The sequence below is a fragment of the Xenopus tropicalis genome, chromosome 5 (assembly GCF_000004195.4).
Source record: "Xenopus tropicalis strain Nigerian chromosome 5, UCB_Xtro_10.0, whole genome shotgun sequence".
Classification (NCBI taxonomy): Eukaryota; Metazoa; Chordata; class Amphibia; order Anura; family Pipidae; genus Xenopus; species Xenopus tropicalis.
The window spans coordinates 14,873,704-14,901,556 of NC_030681.2; the positions used below are offsets into that span (position 1 = coordinate 14,873,704).

At 44.1% G+C, this 27,853-nt stretch overlaps 1 protein-coding gene across 1 annotated transcript; it reads left to right on the forward strand.

Moving 5' to 3' along the window:
* Nucleotides 1-7,812: 7,812 nt before the first annotated feature.
* LOC100328980 (NIMA related kinase 2) lies at nt 7,813-16,406 on the forward strand. Its single transcript, NM_001171185.1, is given in 9 exon segments — nt 7,813-8,239; nt 9,368-9,585; nt 10,371-10,611; nt 11,641-11,723; nt 11,842-11,968; nt 13,432-13,648; nt 13,739-13,793; nt 14,028-14,104; nt 15,566-16,406. Coding segments are annotated over 9 exon segments (1,329 nt in total). The 5' UTR covers nt 7,813-8,143; the 3' UTR covers nt 15,781-16,406.
* The last annotated feature ends 11,447 nt before the right edge of the window (nt 16,407-27,853 follow it).

Genomic DNA, 27,853 nt, shown 5'->3' on the forward strand with positions numbered 1-27,853 from the left:
GCGTAACCTTACACACACACACAAAAACATACATTGAGTTAATATGTAGTCTGATGGACTGTCCAAACATGCATAATTTAGAGTGCAACAAAGAAAATAGACATTAAATTTTATACAAGTAATGCTATTTACATACATAGAGTGCAAGTACCACACAGGTTGAACAAACAGTTCATACAGTTACAAAGATGAAATTCCACTAATTAAGAGAAAAAGGAGGGAGGTGTCCCTCCCAGTAGAGCTTATATAAGTGGGTGGGTACTTAGTACTCATGATGGTTGAGGGATTGCCCCCTAAGTGGCAGGGCAGATACTAATGTTAGAGTTTAAGGGTTCGTGTAACCAGGCGATGGTTACAAGAGGCAAGAGGAGAGCAAAGCACCTTTCAACTGAATATCGTACCTACTATTTGTACCTGCAAACAGTGTTTATATGCCATTTTCATTTTATAAGCAAGGTTGGGTGCAAGGTGCAATACACTTTAGCACAGGGGTGCTCTGTACTTAGCAAGCTTTGAGCAGACAGATATGTCAGGGTTCCCATTGCATATTGCACCATTAGGCCTCAGTTCAATTGCATGTGGTTGCCTAATTAACACACACATTTTCTGTCCACAAATCCAGTCAAGCCCACCTTTTGTCACAATTACACTGGAAAGGTGGGTAAAACACTGCATAGTGATAATACGTAGCGCTTTGCACACAGTATTATTTTAGTAAATAAACCCTTTTGTTTGTTGGATAAAAATGCTGCGCACTGTGTTTGCTCCCAAAGGGCGTCTTAGTCTCAATGGCTCACACTCTGTGTAGTTAATAGTTATGATTCTGGAATCAGTGACATGAAGTATGCTGCTTCTGCCGATCTATGCATTTAACTGATCAGAGTACAGAAAACATACCTCTTGTAGTACAGCCCTGTTTTTTATAATTCAGAAATGATCTGCACCCAGGCCTGGACTTGGATTCAAAATAGACCCTGGCATTGCAAGTACACAGGGGCCCAAACAGGCCCCCCAGCCCACTAAATAGAGACTGTCTGTGGCATCTTATAGCAGCCCCTCTGGCATTTGCCGGAACCCACAGGTTCCCAGTTCGGGCCTGATGTACTGATTTATCAAATACCTGTGGGACCCAAGGGCCAGATGGGTTTGGACTTGAAAGTGGGGTACCTCTGTGACGTCACCATAAGGCTTAGGTGGGTGCAGGTTCACTAGGGGCGGGATTTTTGTGGCTTGGACATCACTAAAGTGTCTCCACATGCAGCACTTGTGCATCATTTATAGTAATAGGCACAACTGACAACTGGCTAGGGGCAAGGCAGTTTAGTAAAACCTCTTTGTGTATAACTATGGTAGGAAGGGTAGGAACTAGCAATATAATGATGCCTTCCAGTACACTTAGGAACGTCTCGCTAACCTTATGTGACACAATCCTACAGAGCAAACACCATGTAATCATGATCCCGACATCTCTTCCCTAATGGGTCATAAATATTTAAATAAGGTTTGTATTATCTGAGGACAGTTGAGAGTAAATGAGAGTATTTAGGTGTTCCATACTGGTGAAGCTGGGTACATGGCGGGTTATGTAGTAAATGGAACAAAATGTTTAACCTACTCAGCAACCAGTCAGATATTCTCTACTATTATTTTGTGTTTTATGCCAGTGTAAACCAACTGCTGATTTGGTTTCAGTTATGTACCTACCACTGGTGCCAGAGTAAACTTTTATCACGGGAAGCCCCTTCCCATTTGGCCTAAACCTTCATGCCCCTAATCACCACCATGACCATTTTATAAATCCCACTACTAATGTCTAATTTGCGTATCCTTGATATTCCTTTTGGCATTTACAACCCCCCAGCCCCTTTCCTTAAGGCAGTGATCCCCAACCAGTGGCTCGTGAGCAACATGTTGCTCACCAGTCCCTTGGATGTTGCTCCAAGTGGCCTCAAAGATGGTGCTTATTTTTGAATTCCTGGCTTTTGGGAAAGTTTTGGTTGCATAAAAACCAGGTGTACTGCCAAACAGAGCCTCCTGTAGGCTGCCAGTCCATATAGGCGCTACCAAATAGCCAATCAGAGCCCCTATTTGTAACCCAAGGAACAGTTTTCATGCTTGTGTTGCTCCCTAATTCTTTTTACAGTTGAATGTTGCTCACAAGTAAAAAAAAAGTTGGGGATCCCTGCCTTAAGGTGACCATACACATTAAAATCCGCTTGTTTGGCATGGTCCCAAATGAGTGGATCTTTTTCTGATATGCCCACCTAAGGTGGGCGACATCAAGCTAATTTGATCATTTGAGCCTAGGGCCAAATGATCGAATTACAATGGGGGGCATAAGCACCATCGGACCAAGGACTGCATCAACGACCCAATGTGGTCCCCAATCTGATGGGGAAAATCAAACCTGCCTGATTAGGATTTGCCTAATTTTAGGCCAGATGTTGTTCAGGTAGGCCCATCTGGGGTGCCCATTCATGGGCAGATAACCTGCTAAATCGATCTGAAGGACCCAAATCAGCAGCTAAAATCTGCCATGTATGGTTTCCCCTCCCTTCTCTTTGCAAATGGAGTAGTCACGTTAAACTATGATTCAATTATTGCTGATGAAAGCACCCTTTCTTCAACCATCACAGTGACCTCTCCTGCAACAGAGAGTGATCCCTGCATTAGATTACTTGCAATATATTGCTTTCAAAGTGTCCTTCAGGCTCATTTTTAATCGAGTTTAGGCTGTAACAGAATTAAATATGCAAAGTGTATTTTCAGAAATGAGAGCTTCAAGTGGAACATAAGTAATGAGCTGTATTGAGCAAATAGAGCAGATACAGCGTGTATGGGGGGTTTCAGCAGAGGGGTCAGTACAAAACAGACTTATTGATAAAGCAAAGTGAGACTGTGTACCTGTTTTTTCTTTTAGAGGGGACCTGCTTTCCTAGCAGATGTGTTAGAGCTCACTCACATAACTGACTCCGGCACAAACAAAATAACTGACTTTTGCACAAATCCTGCATGTAGAGAGACAGCATTTCTGCCAAAGATGCTTATTATGAAAGAGTGAGCTCTAATAAATCTTCTAGGCAAATGGTACAACCCTCCCTTTGGGACACTGTGTAAAATATATGGAAAAAGAGAAAGGGATGATTTTCAAATCATATAAACCCTATATTTAATGGCAAATACTACAAAGACAACATATGTCACATTTTACAGTTTTCCAGCATTTTTTTTTTTTGGAAATGAGTTGTATGTGTTATACATACAGGTAATAATATGCTCCAAGGAGTATAGCATTGCCAGGAGAACCTGTACTGAAGACTGCCACCTGTAGGTGGGAAGGGTCATTCGCAAATGGAAAAAAACACCAAGTGACTTTCTATGGAGTTTTCAAGTTTTTGGGCATAAATATTACATTTATTTTATAGGCAAAGCTGAAGAACCACAGCTTGTAGCTCCCATGCACATACATACATTTTTCCTGTGAAAGAAACACAGGATTAGAATACTTTTTAACTATTTAAACAATAATGGATATTTGTACATATCCTGAAAACTGACTTATACTGCCACCTAAAGGTATATAAATATGTTGCAAGCCAACCTACTTACAGATTTAAATAACCTTTCCTCATTTAAAGGGCCACTGTGCCCTCAAATATTCCAGCAGATTTATGTTTATTACTGGGGAATAAATATTTTAGCATAGACTGTATGCAGACTGCAATTTAGTTCCTGTTCTGTTGACTATGTTGCACTGATGACATCCCATAATGATTCTTAACACCCTCCAGGCTTTTTGTAACAGTAGCAGTAGAATTGTTTTTGAATTCCTGACTTGGGGGCAAGTTTTGGTTGAATAAAAACAAGATTTACTACCAAATTGGTACATACTGATATTAAAAAATATCTATTTTAATATAACTGGTGTGTAGGTTCCCACCTACCTTTTAACCAGTTTCTCTCGTCCTCTTTTTTCCAATCCTCCTGCCCTAAAGGAAAAGAAAATGCACATATTATGCTTCAGGTAATGAGACATTTACTGATTTTGTTAAGGTGGCCAGTATTTAAGGAGGGATGGGTGATACAGATTTGCAGCAGAATATGTGTTTTTGTGAGTCTTGAAAATTTTTATGAATGTCCAATAGAAATTCTCACAATAAATGTGCATTTTGTTTCACTGGAAAAAAAAAGTTTTTTTTCATGTAGGAAAAAACAGCAATTGGCGCCAGTGCATTCTGTTACATTTCAAGACATGTTTGCAGTTTCACAGATTTTTCAGCAAAACAACACAGTTGCAGTTTTGCTCCTCACTCATGCTCAGAAACCCCAATTTAGCATCAACATTTAACAAAAATTGTTTACTAATTGTAGGGCTGTAGGGATGTAGGGCTAAAGGGAGCCTAAGCTACTGATGGGTTACCTAGCCTAAGGGCCAATTGGGATAAGTGTTAAACTAAAAACTTATTTGGTGTACCAGACTATCCTGTAATACCTGCTGTTTGGCCAGTTAGGTAAGTATTTGGGGTAAGTGCTAGTTTGAAATTATATATATTTTCAATTTCTGGAATGGCAATTTAACCCTAAGGGCTCTGGCACACAGGGAGATTAGTCGCCCGCTACAAATCTCCCTGTTTGCGGGCGACTAATCTCCCCGAAATGCCATCCCACTAGCGAAAATGTAAATCGCCGGTGGGATGGCATACGCGGCGGCGCGAATTTAGTGATATCGCGGAAGTTGTCTTCAGAGGAAACTTAGCCGCCCGCGAACAGGGAGATTTGTCGCGGGCGACTAATCTCCCCGTGTGCTAGAGCCCTAAGGGTGAAGACACACGGAGCTACTTAGTAGCAGCTACTTGTCATGGCTACTAAATTCCAGAAAATCCCCTGCCATAGACAATACTGAGAATTGCCTCTGCTAAAACACACAGAGACAATTATCAGTAAATTATCAGCATTGTCTATTTTAGTAGCCATGACAAGTAGCTCTATATGCCTTCACCCTAAAACTAATGTATTCACAAAATGGATTAAGGCCTTAATCAATCTGACCTTCTCTTAATTCTAATTTAAAGGCAATAATATTTATTCCTTCAGTCAGAGGCGCTACTGCTATGAGTTTAGAAAGTCGCCTAAGGCGGCAGTGCCCAGCAAGTTACCAGGGGCAGTAAAAAGCCACTCTAATGGAGAGAGCACTACTGCGCCTTCCTAGTGATGGGGTAATGTCACATTCTGTTAATGCCTATAAGAGGGGCCTGGATGAGTTCTTGAACAAGCAGAGTATCCAAGGCTATTGTGATACTAATATCTACAGTTAGTATTAGTGTTTGTATATATAGTTTATGTATGTGAGTGTATAGATAGGTAAGTATAGGTTGTGTGTGCTGGGTTTACTTGGAAGGGTTGAACTTGATGGACTCTGGTCTTTTTTCAACCGTATGTAACTATGTAACTATGTAAGCCTTCAGTGTTAGTTTATTTTAATCTATCTATAACCTTTTAAAGGGGTTGTCCACCATGGAGTTAACGTTTAGTATGGTGAAGAGGGTAATATCATGAGATAATTTGCAATTGGTCTTTATTTTTTATTATTTGCAGTTGTTTTGCTGCTCTCCAGTTTGGAATTTCAACAGATAACTGGTTGTTAGGGTCCAAATTACCTTAGCAATCAGGGAATGGTTTAAATGACAGACTGGAATATGAATCGGAGAGAACTTGAATACAAAAATAAGTAATGAAAAGTAACAATAAAACTGTAGCCTCACAGAGCAATAGTTTTTGTCTGCTGGGGTCAGCAGTCCCCATTTGAAAGCTGGAAAGAGGTGGAAGAGGAAGGCAAGTAATTCAAAAACTATAAAAATTTAATAATGAAGACCAATTTAAAGTTGCCCATTCTGTAACATCCTAAAAGATAACTATAAGGTGAACCACCCCTTTAAAAGCTATTGGGGTGGTGGGATCTTCACAGTTACAGAGTTATCACTATGTGATTTGAATTTGGAACTGACAAAAACACATCGCAATACATGCATTTTTACATGCTCAACATGCATTTGTAAGTGCAGAAATATACACCTGTGTGTAACAGTCCTGATAGTAGAAAATGTAGAGAATTGGGGAGATATGCTAGCCCCCTCACCACAGAGCTGTGGGGGAATGTCAGTGATGTCACTGACGTGGGGGGATTGACAGCTCTGCATTAATTCCATATTCAAAATGTATGGGATTTGCATGAAACACAAGACTGTATTTTTACATAAAACCCATTGGACTCCTACATCTTCCCCAAAGAATAAACACCACCCAGATACCAGGTTTTGCAACGATGTTTGCAACACAGGTACTTTACCAATAGACACTTATTGGACTAATCCATTAGTTAATCCCCAACATGACAAAAGACTCAGACATCAAAGCAGTCTATGAATTCAAAGAACAGACTCAACTGTGCTTTTATTGCCCACTTGTGTTTACACAACCATAATTCCCATTGAGCCTGCCTCAGTCAGTAGGTTCTATGGCACCTGGTTTGCACATCATCAGGTTCATTCATATGCTAAGTACATGCACTGGGGTAATAAGGAGGTGGAAGATGGGCCCCTTACAGGCCTGGGTTGTATTCTATATTAACCTGAATGAGAATCCCCTAAAAGCCACTTGTGCCCTTTAGGGTGAAGGCACACAGAGCTACTAGTAGCAGCTACTTGTCACGGCTACTAAAATAGACAATGCTGATCATTTACTGATAATTGTCTCTTCATGTGTTTTAGCAGAGGCAAATCTCAGTATTGTCTATGGCAGGCGATTTTATAGCGTTTAGTAGCTGTAAAAAAGTAGCTGCTACTAGTAGCTCCGTGTGTCTTCACCCTTAATGACAGGTGATTAGAATTAAAGGTAGCCATACACCTTCAGATCCGCCCGCTTGGTGATATTGCCAAGCGAGCGGATATTCTCCTAATATCCCCCACCTACGTGTTGGCGATATCGGACAAATCCACACTAATTTGGTCGTTTGGCCCTGGGGACGGGTATAGGAGAATCGGATCGGGGGCCGCATCGAAGAGCCGATATGGTCCCCAAACTGACTACATTTTTTAACCTGCCCAATCGATATCTGCCCTATTTCAGGCCAGATATCAGTCGGGCAGGCTGTAAATCGCCGTTGGGTTGGCATCCGTGGAGCCAAAATCACTGAATTTTCCTCTCAAGGCAACTTCCCAGACTTTGTGACGCCGTGTATGCTATCCCAGCGGCGATTTACATTCTAGCCAGTGGGATGGTATTTCGGGAAGATTAGTCGCCCGCGACAAGGGAGATTTGTCGCGCGGCGACTAATCTCCCCGTGTGACACAGCCCTTACAGGTTATATAAATAAGCTGCTTTGTAGCACTGGGGGCAGCCATTCAAGCTGGAAAAAAAGTAAAAAAAGGACAGGTTCCATTACAGATAAAATATAATGGGGGGGGGGTATCTATTTACTGCTAACTACTCTGTGCCTTTTCTTCTTAGAAAAGAAAAAAAAAACTGTGCCCCCACAGCTACATGGCAGCTTTGTTTATGTAAACTATAATAGTCTATTTGAGGCACACACACCAGTTGCACTAGTGCAGGGAAACAGTATTGCACTATGTAATCACTTTTATACACTTTCATTTTTTGGTGTTACTGTTGCTTTAAACTACCTCAGAAGTCCAGTTTATAAACTACAGTTCCCAGCATCGGGGCCAATGGCATTGTGGGAGTTGTAGTGCAATTTCCGTTTGTGTTTTCGCGCCCTCCCCTGGCGCCGCATCAGTTCCCAGGAGACGAGGCACGCTTCCCACAGGTTACAAACGGCAGTTATGAAAGTCAAGCGTCGTAGTCGTGTTTTCCCTGCCCTCAGCCAATCATAAAGGCCTGACCTGTTCCGCATCCGCCAATCTGCATGTTTGAAAGACGAACGCTTGCAGCCATTGGTCTAACCTGGCCGGGCTCCCTAGGGCAGCCAATCAGCGAGTCTTTTAGCTGGAAGCCACGAAGTTTAAAAACGGCCTAGTACTGGCTGGAATGATACGCTTGTGTGGGGTTTAGGCGTCAAGGTGTTCGGGGCTACGTGGTGGATCTGGGAGTTGTACGTCGGTGGGCTTATTTCGTGCGGGGGCAGAGAATGCCGTCCCGGGTGGAGGATTACGAAGTATTGTACACTATCGGCTCTGGCTCCTACGGGAAATGCCAGAAGATTCGCAGGAGGTCGGACGGGAAGGTGAGGGAACTTCTCCTCGTAAGGCACCTGGGGGGTTGTTATCTGGGCCATTCATAGGAGGGGCCACTTTCAGCGGCGCTTAAGGATCTACCTGTTGGTGTTCTACTGCTGTTGTCCCCCCTTCCCCACTACTGGAACAGTGGCTGGGGGGGTCCCAGTGGGTCAGGGGCTGGGGGGGGGTCCCAGTGGGTCAGGTGCTGGGGGGGGGTCCCAGTGGGTCAGGTGCTGGGGGGGGTCCCAGTGGGTCAGGGGCTGGGGGGGGGGGTCCCAGTGGGTCAGGGGCTGCTGCCCTGCAGGCTTTTGTTTATACAGAGGGTTTCTCATTATAATCACATTATAAAAACCAGGAAGTTGGGATCAAAACTGCTTCTGGTTTTACTCTTTGCCCTGCTTAGTGCAAGAAATATCAAACAATATTGGAGTAAGAAGGGGCGCAAAGTATATAACAACAGTCAGTGAAATCTTCTTGAACCAATGAACAGTCTGCCAAGCAAAATGTATATAATGTGGTAACTGTTCACAGGAGAAGTGTCTTCGTGGTGCATGTTCAGTAAGGTGTGCAGCCACCTTATGTAGTAAGCCAATCTACCGATAAGTAAATTCACATTAAAACAGAGGGAGGCACTCCCATAGTGTAAGATCAAAAATACATAGTTTAATAAATTAAAAATTACACTTACAAACATCGGAGCATAATGAGACTGTTTGATACGCTCATTATGCTTCGATGTTTGTAAGTGTAATTTTTATTAAACTATGTATCTTTGATCTTACACTATGGGAGTGTGTCTCTCTGCTTTTATGTGAAGAAATATTGAAGCTATGCTTATGAATTTAAACATTAGGCAAAGCTATACCCAGCACAAATCATTAAGATCCTGTTAAAGGGTGTTTGCCGCGCATTTAATGCTCTCCGTGTTCTATTTTTAACTGTGTGGCAGCGCACTGTAGGAGTCTTAGGGCAGCTTGTAACATCTGCTGAGGGGAACAATTGGCCTCTCTCTGTAGGCTTGTTGTCAAGGCCACATAACCTGTTTGGGGTTCACATATGGACTGATGAGAGTGTATTTTTGGGAAATGGCAGACGTGCTTATAACACATGTTCTGTACCCCCCCCCCCTCTTCCAGCTGTTGGTATGGAAAGAACTGGACTATGGGACAATGACCGAGGCAGAGAAACAGATGCTGGTCTCTGAAGTGAATCTGCTGCGAGAACTCAAGCACCCGAACATTGTGCGTTATTATGACCGCATCATTGATCGGACCAACACTACCCTCTACATAGTGATGGAGTACTGCGAAGGGGGTGACCTGGCCAGCCTCATTGCTAAATGCACTAAAGAAAGGTACCGGCATCTAACAAGAACACTCTCCAGTAATGATCTAGTACATGGGCTGACACATTGATGGGCATTGATGTTTCTGCCAGTATTTCTATGGAGACGGGGATTAAAAATCTTTTGTCCGCTGTTGCAAAACTCCCTGCAGTGTAAAGGCCTGACATGTTTGTGCATAACCCTTACAACGCAATGCTGCTATTCACTGGAGTGTATTATAGTTTTGGCACAGGGAGTCTGGCAACAGAAAGTTTATCCAGGTCAGGGGAAATTATAGGAAGGCAACAAGTAAAGCTGTTGCGCTTCTTAGTGTAAAACCAGCAATACAGCCATGTGTTAAGATTAAGAATTGTAAGCTCTGTGGGGCAGGAGTCTAATTTCTTGAGTCTTTCATACTTGGCTTTTAATCTTTGATATAACTACTTTTTTTGTATTGACACCTGTTTTATTCTATGAATATATTGTTCTACTATACAGTGTAGCGCTATATAAAGAGATACATATATACAGAAAGCCAAATTCACTGGGGTGGTGCCAATTTGTTAGGTGCCTCAACTGAACCTAATCATTAAGCTGGGACCCCAGGCCAGCACCCCTTTCTAACTAGCTATGTTCCATTTTGTCATTTCTCAACCATATGGTGGGCAGTACCCATTGCCTTGGTATTTTTTACAGAAGAGGAGCCCCAGCCCCAGGGTCTAAGGTTAGGGATTTGATTTATTAGGGGGGCTGCCTACAAGAGTGGCAAAGTAACACTTTTAGTTTAAAATCCTTTTTTTTTTTTTTTTTTTAAGGCAATATTTGGAAGAAGACTTTATCCTACGTATTTTTTCCCAACTGGCCCTGGCACTTAAAGATTGCCACAAAAGAAGCGATGGTGGTCACACTGTGCTCCACCGAGACCTGAAACCTGCCAACATCTTCCTAGATGCCAAAAACAATGTGAAGCTCGGAGACTTTGGGTTGGCCAGAATACTGCATCATGACTCCAGTTTCGCCAAGACGTTTGTTGGCACACCATACTACATGTCTCCAGTAAGTATCTGGCTGTGATATTGTGCAGTTTGAATACGCTAGTGACTTGTATTGGGTTAGTATTCTAGGCTTACGGAACTGGAGTCTTTTCTTAGAAATCTGGAACTGTTCTCTTCAACACTGTTTTCCCTGAGTGTTGCAAACGCTTGCTCACTTGTAGCGGCATGGCTAGTTTGTCCAGTTTCCTCACTGCCCTTGAGTCTTGATGGCTGTATTGAGACATTTTCTTCTGTCTGGAAAGTACGTAAAGTTTGTTTATATCCAGTGCTGAAATATGGAGGTGGCTAGGTGGACTCTTCCCTTGCAACTGTGCAGTGCTAGCTTAAGGCCATCTTGGAAATTGTATCTCCGACAAGGTGCCTATGGCATCAGCTCGGGGTACAAGGTAGGCGATTTAAGTCACTTGGGGGTGCCTAACATTTTGGCACCCCCAGTGACTTTGCCTTTCCTTCTCCTTTAACTTTTTCTTTTAAATGGGGGTGGTGACAAAGATTGGAAGTACAAATAAACAATAGTGTGAGGCACAGCAGGATCCAAGACATTAAAGAGTAGAATTTAACAGATAAGGTTACAATGTAGTATTTACCACAGAAGGCTGATAACAGAGAATTGCATACAATACAAGGCAAAACTCTGAATGCATAGGCAAACAAGGTCTTTATGAGGTATTATGCTTCAGTGACACCCTGATACATGTCTAACCAAGGGGCCCAAATTTTTTATCACACATTTCGCAGGGTGTGTGTGTGTGTGTGTAAGTTTCTTTATGGTAGAAAATGCTTTCATTCAGATGGCTACAATGTCACTGACATTACCTGGATATAGCAGGGACTGATGTAAATGGAATAACTGTGTAATATGTGCTCCATCTGCCCTAATGGTTTAAGGGGATGCTAAAAAACTAAAGCTGAAGATGCAACATTGAAGTTCATTGAGATGAATATATCTGCTACAAAGCAATACCTGAAAAATTAGAGAAACACTGCTGCCAATTTTACAACAGTGGCAATTTTCTGTTTTATGTTTCAGGAACAAATGAACAGAATGTCCTATAACGAGAAATCTGATATCTGGTCGTTAGGATGCCTCCTGTATGAACTCTGTGCTCTCTCGTAAGTAAAATACTGTTTTATTTCAGTGTTAAATCTATGTGCATCTAGCAAAAGATGAAATAAACCTAAAATTGCCAATTTGCAGCCTGTTCATTTGGGGAACCCTGTTTTATTTTAGGCCACCTTTTACGGCTTACAATCAAAAGGAACTGGCAGAAAAGATCAGAGAAGGAAGGTTTAGGCGCATTCCTTATCGCTATTCAGAAGAGCTTAATCAAGTCATAACAAACATGCTCCATCTAAAGGTAGGCATTCCCTTTGTAATGTCATGCATTAGTAATTGGCGCTAAACGAGGCAGTGATATAATTTGTGATTGTGTATAAACGCTTCATAAATGCTTAAGTGTCAGGTTTAAAGGAACAGTAACACCAAAAAGTGTTTTTAAAGTACTAAAAATACAATATACTATTGGCCCTGCACTGGTACAGCTGGGGTGTTTGCTACAGAAACCCTACTATAGTTTATATAAATACCCTGCTGTGTAGCCCCGGGGGCAGCCATTCCTGCACTGGTACAGCTGGGGTGTTTGCTACAGAAACCCTACTATAGTTTATATAAATACCTTGCTGTGTAGCCCCGGGGGCAGCCATTCCTGCACTGGTACAGCTGGGGTGTTTGCTACAGAAACCCTACTATAGTTTATATAAATACCCCACTGTGTAGCCCCGGGGGCAGCCGTTCCTGCACTGGTACAGCTGGGGTGTTTGCTACAGAAACCCTACTATAGTTTATATAAATACCCCGCTGTGTAGCCACGGGGGAAGCCATTCCTGCACTGGTACAGCTGGGGTGTTTGCTACAGAAACCCTACTATAGTTTATATAAATACCCCGCTGTGTAGCCCCGGGGGCAGCCATTTAAGGGCTCTGGTACACGGGGAGATTAGTCGCCCGCGGCAAAACTCCCTGTTCGCGGGCGACTAATCTCCCCGAGTTGCCTTCTCCTGCCATCCCACCGGCGACAATGTAAGTCGCCGGTGGGATGGCACACACGGCGGCGCAATTTCGCGCAAATCACTGAAAAAGCCTCGCAAGTCTTTTTCGGCGATGTCCCGAATTCGCGCCGCCGCGTGTGCCATCCCACCGGCGACTTACATTGTCGCCGGTGGGATGGCAGGTGAAGGCAACTCGGGGAGATTAGTCGCCCGCGAACAGGGAGTTTTGTCGCGGGCGACTAATCTCCCCGTGTGCCAGAGCCCTAAGCTTGAGAAAAGGCACAGTTTACGTAGCAGATAACCGATAATACCTCATTATATTCTACAGTGCTTATCTGATATCTACTAAGTAACCTGTGCCTTTTTTTTTTTTTTCTCTAGCTTGAATGGCTGTTTACTAAAGTTTAAAGAGATACTGAAACTTGAAATATAATAGATGTAAAACATGCAAAGACAGTGTTGCAATAATTTTTACATTATCTGATTCCCCATTTTCCCCTACTATACTATACTTTATGCAGCAGTAGGCCATAAGTATTAGAAATTCCGACCAGCTGAAAGGGGGACAGGTTGGCAAAATACTCAGGTTTAGGAACATCAAATAACAGTTACAAAAGCAGCCCTATCGGTATAGAACTATTGGCATGACCTATAGGGATCTTTTAATGGAGTAGGTTTTGTTTTTTCTTTTCTTTGTAGCTGCTACTAGTAGCTATGTGTGTCTTCACCCTAATGTTTACTCACATGCTTGTTCTGTTGTCCTTGTGTGTTAGGATTATTTAAGGCCTTCTATAGAGGAGATACTGCAGCATCACTTATTAGCAGAGTTGGTCAGGGAAGAGCAAAAGAAAACTGAAAAGAAAGTTTTGAGAGCTGCAGAGCAGGAAAGGCTATCGATGCCAGACCCTGTCCCCTCAGAACTCCGGTTAAAGGAACAGCAACTGCACACAAGAGAGCGAGCCTTAAGAGAAAGGGAAGAGCGCCTAGAGCGTAAGTGTAAAAATGTGTTTTATGTTAAGAATATTTGCACATACGACTCTATTTGGCAGCACTAACCATAAAATGTATCTAATTCTCTAGAAAGAGAACGAGAGCTGTGTGTGCGTGAAAGGATGGCAGAAGATAAACTTGCCAGGTAAGCTGTATTCTAAGCTCTTAGCTCAGTGGTACAGGTACATACTCCTCTTAGATTAGTTCTGTCCACTTATTACAAGTAGTAGTGCCATTATTACTTATGTAGCATGTTCAAGACCTGGATTTTTATTTTTATATATATATTGGCTAGTGCATATTCCCAATATCTGTAAATTAATCAGGAACTATACTTACCTGTATGTATTTGACACATTTTCTTATACTTTATCGACAGGGCTGAAACCTTGGTGAAGAGCTTTAACTTGATGAAGGAACAGCACCTGTTTCAAGCTGCTCTAGAGAATGGCAAAGGTATGAGAGCCAACAGAAAGCCTTTGGAGCCTCGGAATGAATGGAGCAAATTCTGATACATTCTATGTTTTAGTGTTTGGGTTATTCCCTGCATGTTGGCTAAGCTCCTGTAAGAGTATATGCAGGGCTCCTCAAGTTGCAATGATGCACTTTATTTGTTGTCTTTGTCTCCCTTTTTTTTTTTTTTTTTTTAAATGTGAAATAAATTTATTTGGCTGGGTTTTTATTTGCCCTATATTTAGGGTACTGGGAGCCTCTCTTTCTCTCCTGCTGGTAAGGCTGCTCCCACCTGTATAGAATTCTTTCTCACTATGTCTATTTGCTTTCCTTGTCCTAGTGTGGTCTTCCTTTATCCTGTGCCTATGACTGCTAGAACTTTAAAATGGCCCCTATGGCCTGCTATCCGAGAGGCATCAACATCCCAATATATTAGATATTATGTAATGTTCAAATAATAAGAGTTTTTAAAGTCACTCTAAAAGACTGGGCTTTGGAGAAGGAGTGTTGATGCACAGGTCCCTATAACAAACGTAAAAACTTGTCCTACATGTTCTACAGTTTGGCTTTGTTAATATTTTGTGTTGAAAACTGCTTCCTGGCCCACATCGGTTTTCCTAATTCTGTTATGGGATTCTAGTTATTTGAATAGAAAAAAAAAATAAAACTTTAAGTACAGCAGGAGCAAAAATGCTATTTTATTGTTAAATCCTAGTTTAGTTTTGTGTCCTGCCTCTTATTTTTATCTTTACTTGTTTTAATAACAATAATATGCAGGTATTAAACCTGTTATCTGGAAACCCTGTGTCCGGAATGTGCCAAATTTCCATTTTCTCAAATGTAATAAAACAGTACTCATGCTTAATCCCAGCTAAGATCTAATTCATCTTTATTGGAGGCAAAACAGTCCTAATGGGTTTAAATGATTTGTTTTTTAATAGACTTAAGGCATGGTGATTCATATAACAGAAAGACCCCTTCTCTTGGAAAATATAGATAAAAAAAAAATACCTAAAAGAGTATACTATATGATGCTGCTGGGACACATTACTGTGCTATAAACATACATCATAAAGTAAATAGACTTTTCCAACCCAAACTTGTTAAACATCACTTTGTCTTAGCAAAATTGCTTTCTAGGTATTCTGGCTGCTTACTATAACAGACATTTTTGTTATAAATAAGGGCACTGTTACAGTTGTGCTAGTATTCTCTAGGTCTCCATCCATACCAACACGCTTGGTCATTTACCTAGTTGCTCCACTGCTACCAAAGACTTAACACAGCCTCTACCTACATCTATAGGTGCATAGAAATAAATAATTTGTATGTATGGACAAAGTCATAAATGCCAAACCAGGCAGGGGGTTTTCTATACACCTGACTAGTGTATCAGTCAGGTATGATAAAGGCACATTTATCTGTTGAGTCAAAGTTGCTAATCTAATTCCATGTATATTCCAGACGCCTACGTGGATAGTTCCTCTACCCGGAGCAGACGCCATGTTCATTTTGGCAGCAACAGTAAAGAGAATAGCAGTACAGATCGCTACCGGGAGCAAGAGAAGTGCAGTGACTTGCAGAAACGGCTGCAGGCTGCTAACATTCGTGCCAAAGCTCTGTCTGAGCTGGAAAGGAATTATCAGCTGAAGAGCCGGCAGATCCTGGGCATGCGTTGACTCTTGCGCAACTATGGAACTCATACAAAATAGCAAAAAACTGTTCTGTTCTCAAAAATTGCTGTTATTGCTCAATTCTTCCCTATAAGCAGATAGCACCTTTTTCTCTAATTTATTGCGAAATGTAATATGAAGCCAGTAGGATAAGCTTGCTGTGATGAATCAAACACTACTTCTGTATAGTGTTATAAACAGAACCAATCTACCTACTGGGAGAGGGGATTCAAGCAAGATGGAAGGGTGTACATGGATACAGAGGGACAGGCACATTCAGATTTTTCATCATCTAGTCTACTAGGGGGTACCATGTATTAACGTGGTACAGAACCTTCTAATAAGACTAAAGGCACAGTCAGATACAGGTCCCTGCTGGGGTCAGAGACTCTTCACCTGATGTGAGGTGAGAATGCAAGGAAGGGCCTGAGTGTATCACTATACACAGCTCAGAAATGAGCCCCACTGACTTTTTGAATAGAAATGGATTTCTGCAGGGGAGTGGTTTCCCTTGTGCTACTGTATGGCTGCGATTGCAACTGGGAATGTTTGGACATTTTGCATTGGTTCAGTGCTATTTAAAGTCACATTTTTTTATTGTTTTTATTAAAAAAAGTTTTCTTTTTTTTTCATTTCACTGTGTATTTATTGTTGAAGTTTTAAGGTAGGTGTAGGACTGCAGAGCTGCATACAGATACTTGTTACCAGCACTGGTAAGGAACTTACACTTGGTAAAAAGGCCCTGGAGGAAGGATACGCTTCAAATATTATAGAAGTGGTGTTTCATTACAGCTCCTATCATCCCCTTACAGCTATTGGGGGTACAGAGTTGTATAACCACTAGAAGCCCCTAATTGCCCATTACTCTTCAGGAGGAGGTGTTGCAACAATTGCTCAGCATTATGGAGGGATCGGGTTCCTTCAGGTTCTGTGTCGCCACTGGGGATAAGTTTGGTGACTACTTCTTTGTAGAATGTGACACATTACTGGGTCTGTACACCTGGGCACAATCTCCTTCGTCTAATGCAATGAACGGATACTTTAATATGAAATATTGGCATTAGCCAGTGAGACCTTTTTGATTCAAGCCCCCTTTGAGTGCCAACATTTGGTCAAGGCCCCCTTAGAGAATGCTAGCCTATGAAAATATTAGTGTATCATCTATAGTTCTAAAGATATATTGGACAGGAAAAAGGTGCCCAAATCTTACTCCTAAAGTGATGGCCCAGATTTAACCGCAGGTGACAAATCTCCCAGTGTGCCATCATTATTTATTGTTCATCAAGCCACGGCTCTGTGGCCCCCAGAGGAACCAACCACTCTCTTTTGGAACCACTGACCTGAGATGGGAGTTGGAATTCTATAATATTGTGGAAAAAAAGTACTTTTTGCTCAGACTGTTCCATAGAACATTAAAAAGCTTCTAAAAATCCTTTGGTTAAAAGATAAGACTTAAAGGGGAACTGCAGCTTCTGAACCAAAATCAGAGCCTCCACACAACACTGAAACCCCTAATATCCCTACTACTATAATCTGTTCCTTAAAAAAGTATGAATAAATACCATTTTATATGCTGAAATCCAGCTGCAAAACTTATTTTCTGTCTGCATAATTTGAAATTCTGCCCGGGGAGGAGGGACTAAGACATTAATGTTACAAATAGTAACAGTTTCTCCACTGCTTACAGACAGAATGCAGGAAATACATAACCCACAATGCACTGCGGTGTGATGTTACTTTCCTAATTGACATCTTGTGTGCAGGGAATTGTGGGATTGGGAGGAGGCAGGCTGAGGAGAGGTGGCTACTGTTACATTTTTTTGAGTCTCAAAGTAGTCAGCCAGATCAACAGGGGGCGGGGCTTAGGGGACTGTTCCAAACCATATTATTACATTAAAAAGCCTAAGTTGTTTGGGTAGAGTTCCCCTTTAATAAATACAGAGCAGGGTGTTTGGATCAGTGCTACAGAGCCACAAGAGCCGGGACCCAGTGAGGGAGTTGCAGTTCATTGTCGTTTGTCAGAGGAGCAGCTGGGAATGTGCCCTAGTGACTGAGCTGTGGGGCTGCTGACAGTGCAGTACATAGTGCAACGAGGTGCCCAGGCCAGGCCCTTATCTGTCTGGGAGCCGGAGCAAAACTCATAGATATCATATCACAAAGTCTCCAATTGGCCAATTGCATTGATAGAATTATATATCCCGTGATTAAAAAGCAAGAGGTGAATTTATGCCTTCTAGGATCATGGGGACTGAGCTGTGTCCCTAATTTCCAGAGCAAGCAGTGCTGTATTCACACAGGAAGTTCAGGTGTTTGCTGTTCTGTGGGGCAATGTGCATAAATCTAAAAGATGGCGGCGGTAATATTTTATATATGTGTTTCCCAACCTGTGACCATTTCTTGTTAAACTAATAAACACTACACCCTCCCCCAGACAGAGATGCTTTATAGAAACAGAGGCTCTACAATTCTGTGAAGAATGTGAAGGCTTCACAGCAAACTTCCCCAGGCCTAGAGAGCTGCCTAATGGGGGCGGTGGGCAGGGGAAATATCCGCTTTGTTGGTGGCACAGCTGTTTGAGCAACTGGAACCTCTTGCAGAGTGGGGGGGCAGAAGGTAGGAGAGGATTCAGTCACAGAAAGCAGCAGTTGCCATTGAAGACACTGTGCCTGGCTTTGTTAGGCCTTGGGAGGCGGGAGAATCTGTCATGGCTCCACTCTGCTCTGATTTTGGAGGGAAAAAACAGCTGTTGTACAAATATCTCCCAGTCTGCAAGGCACAACTAGAAAGACAATATGAAGTCTGTGCAGGGGCTGCTGTGAGATGCCATAGACTATTTAGTGGGCCTGTGGGGGGGCTGTTTGGGCCTCTGTGTACTTGAAATGCCGGGGTCTATTTTGAATCCCAGTCCAGACCTGCCGCCTTGGGGCTGGAATGTGTGTCAGCAGTGAGAATACAGTACAGATATACACTCAGGGGCAGAAGTAATATGTGGTATAAAAACGGTGACAGAATTCACCACACGTTGCTAGGCTTCGCCTCGTGAAAAACAGCATAATTTTTTACGCATTTTTTCTTAAAGTGCCTTCCTCCAAACTTACACAAAGGTCTAAAGTGTAAACTGTAAAATAATGGTGTAAAATCTGGTGTTCGGACAGTGTATAATAAAATGCACCTTGATAAAGTCGCCATTTATTTTACACAGATGTTTACACCATTTTTTCAATGAATTTGGTTTTACACAGCATAATACATAGGCCCCACAGGGTTGTACTAGGGAGATGGGGCCCGCCAGCAAATCTTCATCTCTTCTCTCCCTTTCTGTGTTACTGATGTACTTTCTCATTGTCTCGCTAATCCCATTTTCTTTCTTTGTCCCGACTGGCCTCTGTTTTCTCCTTCCTGCTCTCTGTCAGCCCCTTCCCTTTCATCTTAGATCCCCCCAAGTGCAAATTATTCATGCGAGGGTTACAGGGGGTACCACTAGATAAATGCACATCATTCCTGGAATTCTAATAACATTATTTACACTGTCCAGTAAGTCTCATATCCTATTTGTAAAGAGCTGGTCAGACTTTATGGGATCGGGCATCTCTTTCTGCTGCAGCAGTTGGGTGCCATTATAGAGGAGATGGTGCACTTGGGTGCAGCTATATACTGACTATATATAATATACTTGACTTTTTTTAAGACATAAAAATTTTTTTAAACAAAGGCAGCATTCAGAATGGTCACTGGACATTGTATATAGTATCTTATGTTCCTTATTGTTACATATGTTGAGCCTACAAAGAATCCATTGAAGATGTTGATCTGGGTATTTATTTCATTATAACATTGCTGCTAGGCAACAGTTCACCACTAGATGGCATAATAATTCAGAAGATGCGTAATAATTCAGTGCCAGCCGTGTGGCAGTAAAGTCCCCAATAAAGTCCAACCCTTAATACACGTTAAACAGCATTCAGCTTACACATGGGGGGAAAATTCTGCTTTGTTAATTTGCATTTGAAAATTGCATTTTGCTTTGTTAAGAATGCCCCTGGTTACCATATTTCTGATTATCTGGAATTATGGACAGAGAGGGCCCCTGGTCCCAGAATGGTATTTAATGCCTGCCTATCAGTACAAATGACTTGTTACATTGTTTGATTGTTTGATATTGTTGTCCAATGTAACCTGCGCTCCTAGAGAGGTTGTTTTTTGTGGGGGTCCATCTAGTCCCTTCAATTAGTAGTAATAAAAGTGTCCCAAAGATACAGGTCAGATGCAGGCTTTATCTATAGTCCCTATGGTTCTGTTGACTGAGACTGCGGAGTTGCCCATTCCCAATACTTCTCACACCAATGTCAGACACCCCAGTGGCTTTCCATCCCCCCTGATGCCCATAGATCCCCTTTGATGCTCACTAGATCCCCTCTGATGCCCATAGATCCCCCCTGATGCCCATAGATCCCCCTGATGCCCATAGATCCCCCCTGGTGCCCATAGATCCCCTCTGATGCCCACAGATCCCCTCTGATGCCCATAGATCCCCCCTGATGCCCACAGATCCCCCCTGATGCCCACAGATCCTCCCTGATGCCCATAGATCCCCTCTGATGCCCATAGATCCCCCCTGGTGCCCACAGATCCCCTCTGATAATCACAGCCCAGCAGCGCGCTATTGATTTCTGCAGAGTTTCAGAAACACCTTTCACGGAATTTATCACCCCTAATATAATGTCGGCTGAGGTGCCATAAATTCATTTATCACTCTGTATCTGCAATATCTATTGACTGTGCAGTTCAGCTGTTGGTACATAGGACACTGAGTCTCTAAAATGAAATGATGGGCCCCTTGCTCTCCCCAAGAATGGCTGCACCCCAAGTGCCAAGCTCACATGACTGAGCAGAAATATGTGCAGTAGTAATGGATAATGAAACGTTTTGTGTTTCTTTGTAATGATAGTGGCACTGAATGGGGAATGCGGCAGGGAAGAGTAAGCAAACTCAGCAGGGGCAACCAGGAAAAGGAACACATGTTGGTTGATGTTTATCTAACAGTCAGGGGCACTGGAACTATAGCAGGGTGACTGTTACCCCAATGTTTCTATATATCTGTAACCTTGTTATGGGCTAAGGGGGCCCAGCCTGAAGGCCAGTTAGGGGGGGATTTGGGGTGAGTGCTTATTTGTGCCCTGGGTACCCCTGGAACTATAGCAGGGTGACTGTTACCCCAATGTTTCTATATATCTGTAACCTTGTTATGGGCTAAGGGGGCCCAGCCTGAAGGCCAGTTAGGGGGGGATTTGGGGTGAGTGCTTATTTGTGCCCTGGGTACCCCTGGAACTATAGCAGGGTGACTGTTACCCCAATGTTTCTATATATCTGTAACCTTGTTATGGGCTAAGGGGGCCCAGCCTGAAGGCCAGTTAGGGGGGATTTTGGGTGAGTGCTTATTTGTGCCCTGGGTACCCCTGGAACTATAGCAGGGTGACTGTTACCCCAATGTTTCTATATATCTGTAACCTTGTTATGGGCTAAGGGGGCCCAGCCTGAAGGCCAGTTAGGGGGGGGGGGTTTGGGGTGAGTGCTTATTTGTGCCCTGGGTACCCCTGGAACTATAGCAGGGTGACTGTTACATTAATGTTTTTATATATCTGTAAAGGTATATAAAAGGACTGGTCAACCCAAGAAGTCCAAATAAAGTCTTGTTTCCTTGGTTTGTTTAATTTGCATCATTTATCCCTTTTGCAATGTTGGCGAGCATTATTACTCAGGATGGATTGTGTTTATATTCTCTCATTTTTGAATGCACCAGTGTATCCCTGTGTGAAGATCTATTAGTTTTAAAAATAAATAATAGTATCTAGCCAGAATGTTCCTGTTACCCCAGTATGATGAATCAGGTGACCCATTCCTTGCTGTGAACAGTAATAAAATGTATCCATGTCTTTGCTGTGCCCAGGGCTGGTACAGGGGAGGGTATTTTTAGTGGGGCCCCATTCTATTTGTTATTTTTGAAAGGGTGGGCCCTGCTAACTTAGTAGAACGGGGCCCCATGATAGCTTATATGTGCCATGACTATGCCATTCAGAAGGTGAATTACACCCTATCCCAGCTCAAAGCATTTTGAAAATGTGAGACTGAACATTCATGGTGACTTGGGCTGAAATTCCCCACTGCCCTGCAAACAAGGGGGCCGCTTGATCTGGTATGTACACTTACATTTAGCACCCAAGTGCCCATTGTATATTATCACATCTTGCTAAAAGAATCTTGCTCAAAACCAGCCAAGGCCGGTGAGATGGGGTGCATGAACCCCGCAGATTCCTTTTGCCCAGGCTGATTTTGTACTGAGAATATATATATAATTATGGGCCTATAGACAAAGGGAGACTGCATTCCAGCTACTCCCTTAGGTTTCACACTTCTAGAGGTGCTATAATGGGAGCTAACTTGCCACTATGTAGAAGCCCTTATTCATGGGGTCCCTTTCCACAACCTCTACTAAGCTATCTGGCCTACCTTGGGGCCCTCACTTTCTTTACTGAGTCCCAATGCCTCAGACCAGGGGTGCCAAGACTATTCGCACGGTGATAGATTTTGGCTCCTCCCCGCGTATGTACGCATACCCAATAAAAGCAACGCACTTCCGCATTTCCCGGCCACCAGAAGTCAGCGGGGGATCGACTGGTGGACCGTGATCAACGTTTTGGCCACCCCTGCCTCAGACTCTCCACCAAATCCACATTCTCCTTTGAATTGATCCAAAGAGGAAGAACTATAGGATCCTTACCCTTTTAGATTAGGGATCCCCCATAACACCCCTGAGCCAATAGGAACACACTTTTCAGCCACAGTGTGGAATGAAACACGTAAGGCTTTCTTACACAATGTAAATGATGAAAAACCTTTAATAAATATTTTTAAGCAGCAATTTTTTGACTTGTGCCAGCAAACAATTCTCAACAAGGTCTACTGATTTCTCCTCTAGGTCTGGGGAATGTGTCCCTGAACCCACCGTTCTATATTATCAGTCTACCATAATCACTTAAATCTGCCTAATTTTGTTAATTTGACAATACTAGAGAAAGTGACCAAATTGCAATCAGATATCAGTGTTTATGGCTACCTGCGGCCAATGTTCCACAGTGTATCTTACTTGGTTAAAGGTGTGCTTACCAAAGGAGGGGCATTTAGAGCAAACGAGAGAGATCAATAATATAAACCTGTGATATAAGAAAATCTTTAGAAAAAAAGGGAAAGTTGTTTGCACCACTACATATTAACCCATTAGGCGGGGGTGCAATGAGGGTGTGACCACAAAATTCATACAGACAGCAACTTATGCACTCACCCATAATCAATATACTAAGAATATTAAGACATTCTGTGCATTAAGTACCAAAAAATACCCTCTCTTTTAAACATAACAGGGTTTGTTTGTCCATATATTGAAATATTCAAGCTGGCCAACTACGTCACACTCACCCCCGGTCTGGCCAGTCCTAAACTCACTCACCCCCGGTCTGGCCAGTCCTACACTCACTCACCCCCGGTCTGGCCAGTCCTACACTCGCTCACCCCCGGTCTGGCCAGTCCTACACTCACTCACCCCCGGTCTGGCCAGTCCTACACTCACTCACCCCCGGTCTGGCCAGTCCTACACTCGCTCACCCCCGGTCTGGCCAGTCCTACACTCACTCACCCCCGGTCTGGCCTGTCCTACACTCACTCACCCCCGGTCTGGCCAGTCCTACACTCGCTCACCCCCGGTCTGGCCAGTCCTACACTCACTCACCCCCGGTCTGGCCTGTCCTACACTCACTCACCCCCGGTCTGGCCTGTCCTACACTCACCCCCGGTCTGGCCAGTCCTAAACTCACCCCCGGTCTGGCCTGTCCTACACTCACTCACCCCCGGTCTGGCCTGTCCTACACTCACTCACCCCCGGTCTGGCCAGTCCTGAACTCACCCCCGGTCTGGCCTGTCCTACACTCACTCCCCCCCTGATCTGGCCAGTCCTACACTCACTCACCCCCGGTCTGGGCTGTCCTACCCTCACTCACCCCCGGTCTGGCCAGTCCTACACTCACTCACCCCCGGTCTGGCCTGTCCTACACTCACTCACCCCCGGTCTGGCCGGTCCTACACTCACTCACCCCCGGTCTGGCCAGTCCTACACTCGCTCACCCCCGGTCTGGCCAGTCCTACACTCACTCACCCCCGGTCTGGCCAGTCCTACACTCACTCACCCCCGGTCTGGCCTGTCCTACCCTCACTCACCCCCGGTCTGGCCAGTCCTACACTCACTCACCCCCGGTCTGGCCTGTCCTACACTCACTCACCCCCGGTCTGGCCTGTCCTACCCTCACTCACCCCCGGTCTGGCCAGTCCTACACTCACTCAACCCCGGTCTGGCCTGTCCTACACTCACTCACCCCCGGTCTGGCCTGTCCTACACTCACTCACCCCCGGTCTGGCCAGTCCTACACTCACTCCCCTCCGGTCTGGCCAGTCCTACACTCACTCACCCCCGGTCTGGCCAGTCCTACACTCACTCACCCCCGGTCTGGCCAGTCCTACACTCACTCACCCCCAGTCTGGCCAGTTCTACACTCACTCCCCCCCGGTCTGGCCTGTCCTACACTCGCTCACCCCCGGTCTGGCCTGTCCTACACGCACTCACCCCCGGTCTGGCCAGTCCTACACTCACTCACCCCCGGTCTGGCCAGTCCTACACTCACTCACCCCCGGTCTGGCCTGTCCTACACTCATCCCCGGTCTGGCCTGTCCTACACTCAATCACCCCCGGTCTGGCCTGTCCTACACTCACTCACCTCCGGTCTGGCCAGTCCTACACTCACCCCCGGTCTGGCCAGTCCTACACTCACTCACCCCCGGTCTGGCCAGTCCTACACTCACTCACCCCCGGTCTGGCCAGTTCTACACTCACTCACCCCCGGTCTGGCCAGTTCTACACTCACTCACCCCCGGTCTGGCCAGTCCTACACTCACTCACCCCCGGTCTGGCCTGTCCTACACTCACTCACCCCCGGTCTGGCCTGTCCTACACTCACTCACCCCCGGTCTGGCCCGTCCTACACTCACTCACCCCTGGTCTGGCCTGTCCTACACTCACTGTTATCTGATTCATTAAAAATTCTACTGCTCCATTATCCATTTCTCACAATGATGAAGTTTTAGCTGCTTGCTTTTAGGATGAAAACAACCAGACAGTTTTATTGGCCACCACTGGGATCACCTGACTGTAGATTGGAATGATGGGAGCTACAACATGGAGCAAACAATTCATGTTTTGTTTAAAGGGGAGGGCATTTTTTGCTTACTCAGAATCTGCTCCGTTGGCTGACCCCATTGCTCTGGGCACAGACACAAGGAAAGGCTGATGCCAATGTAGTAGTGGGTGCCTGCAGGCCGAGAATCTAACCCCTGTGGCATTAGCCTAAGGACCTGCATGGATCTGAAGAATGCCAAGGCAAAGGCCTTTAATCCAGCAAAAACCCCAAACCCCCTCGCTCTTGTCTCACCTCACCCAGAGAGGCAGGGACGGGACCTGGGAAAGTCCAAGTGCAAGTCAGGCGGCCCTACAGAAATCTGACAGCTTTGCACTCTGATAACCAGGTCACAGATATGATTTGCATTCAGATACAATTACCCCGGCCCTTTACTGATAACGTTGCTCCTTATCTCTTCTTTCTTTACTTACAGATGCGATTTTTCCTGGAAAAGTTTTTCAAAATGTTCTGCTCATTATATCTGTCATTATTATTATAAATGTCTTTCTAATGTATAGAATTTCCAGAAATAGAGCTTGGCAGCAACTGACCTATTCTACTCCCTCACGTGTTCTTGTTTTTATTACACTTTACACCCTATAATACAATGATCCCCAACCAGTAAGTAAGGAGTAACATGTTGCTCACCACCCCCTTTGATGTTGCTCCCAGTGGCCTCAGTAGGTGCCATTTTTACATTTCTGGCTTGGAGGCAAGTTTTGGAAGCCAGAGGCACAGTTTTACCCCAAGCAGAGCCTCCTGCAGGCCAGCAGTCCCCATGGGGATACCAAATAACCAATCACAGCCCTAATTTGGCCCCCAAAGAACTGTTTCCATGCTTGTGTGGCTCCCCAACATTATTTACATCTGAGTGTGGCTCACAGAGATCCCTGCTATACTGTGAGATTTCCGGGGCTTGTCTGGGCATTCTAGAGGGCTATTTGGCTAATGACATGGGATATCAGGGCCACTGGTAACTCATATTTGCTGCATATTTGGGCCAAAGTATTGAGTGCTGAATTTTCATACAGTGGCAGATTCAATCCACTGACCAGCTTTTTGGAAGAGTGCAAAAGTTACAAACTTTGCCCCAGGACTAGTAACCCATAACAACCAATGACTAGACTTGCTGCTAACATAGCAGTCAATATTACTTCTATTGCATTTGCCATACAGATACTGGATCTGCCATGCCTGGACAGTTGAGGTGGCTTATTTAACTCTTCGCAACTCCACCACTCTTTCCCACGAATCTCTTCTGAACAAATTTTAACCAGAATTTTTCCTACAACAGTTTCTTAATGTTCCTTTCCTTACTATAGATTAGGTTCTTGGTTCACTTTTTTTAAATTGTTGGCAATGGCACAGCTAGAACTCCTGGGCCTCCATGTAGAATTTAATTACTGGGGAACTATTTCAGCCTGTACCCAGGGTCGGACCTGACTCTTTCAGCGCTCCCCCTGCCCGACCGCTCCTCCCCTGACGCGTTAAATTTACGTGCTCAGGGTAGGACATTGGGTGGGGGGCCCTGCAGGGTGGGTTAGGGGGGGGCCCTGCGGGGGGTGGTTAGGGGACACCTGCGGGGGGAGGTTAGGGGACACCTGCAGGGCCCCTGGGGCGGGAGCCCCGGTGGGCCCTTCACCCCCCAGTCCGACCCTGCCTGTACCAACTCTTCCATACTCCCAAGTCTTAAGATGGCCATACACGTACCTCATTTGGTGAGGTCACCTAAGGTGGGCAATATCAGGCGAATTTCCCGGCAGGGCACACTTTTCAGCTCTTTAGCGCTCTAGAACTTTCATCTGGGATCATAGTAAATGACCCCTAATGTGTATATGTAGAAATGAAAAGTTCTGCTGTTCCTCCTTCTGACCTATATAAGTTTATAGGTTGGATCTGAAATGTAGGCTAATATAGGGTCATTAACCCACTGAGCTTGTCTCATACCTACTGGAGGGTTAATAGTACAAGTTTACGCAATATAAATGGATGCTGTCATTACAGTGTTTTAATTAAATAGTGCTGCTAATTAATTATGAGTTATATTCCAGTCTACAGATTAATTAGAATAAATCAGCTGTAATGGCACTTGGTGTAAGTCTAAACCCCTCATCTGCCCTTATAGTAGGTAAAGCAATTTAAATACCAGGGCATCACTATTCTGGAAAAACATCAGATTTTATTAAATTACATTTGCAATCTGTTATGGGCTATACAAAATCACATACAAAATCATGTCCTTTCCCCCTGTAGGTAGGATGGTAATTTGTAAAATGTTTATTTAACCCAGAATATTGTATGATTAAGAATCTGTACTTAGGAGCATCCCATAGGGCAGGGGTAAGTACAGGCTCCCTAGCACCTTGTACCTATTGGCACTCCCTAACTTTTGTGCCTAAATAACAAGGGTGCGCCCACCCACTGCTGCTGCTCTGTTACACACAATGCTGTATTCAAGAGAAAGGCACAGGTCTTTGTGTTCCATTCTGGAGCGCAGGTATCTATGCCAATATTTTAGGGTTCTTGGTGGGGGGAAATTTCTTGCCCATTTTTTTTAACTTTGTACCCTGCCCCTTCTTAGAAAAAGGCCCTCCTATACAGGCATTTAGCAGTGTACGGCATCCATATTTCTATACCCTCTTGTATCATTTAAACCACACCCATTTTTGTGACCACCCCCCCTAAATGCCACTCCCGTTTTACAAAATTTGTCAAGTTATGAGTTTGAACATATATCTGGAAGTTTTTTTGCTTTTTTGAGATTTACTATGAGTCCAAACAGCTAAATATCAAAATCT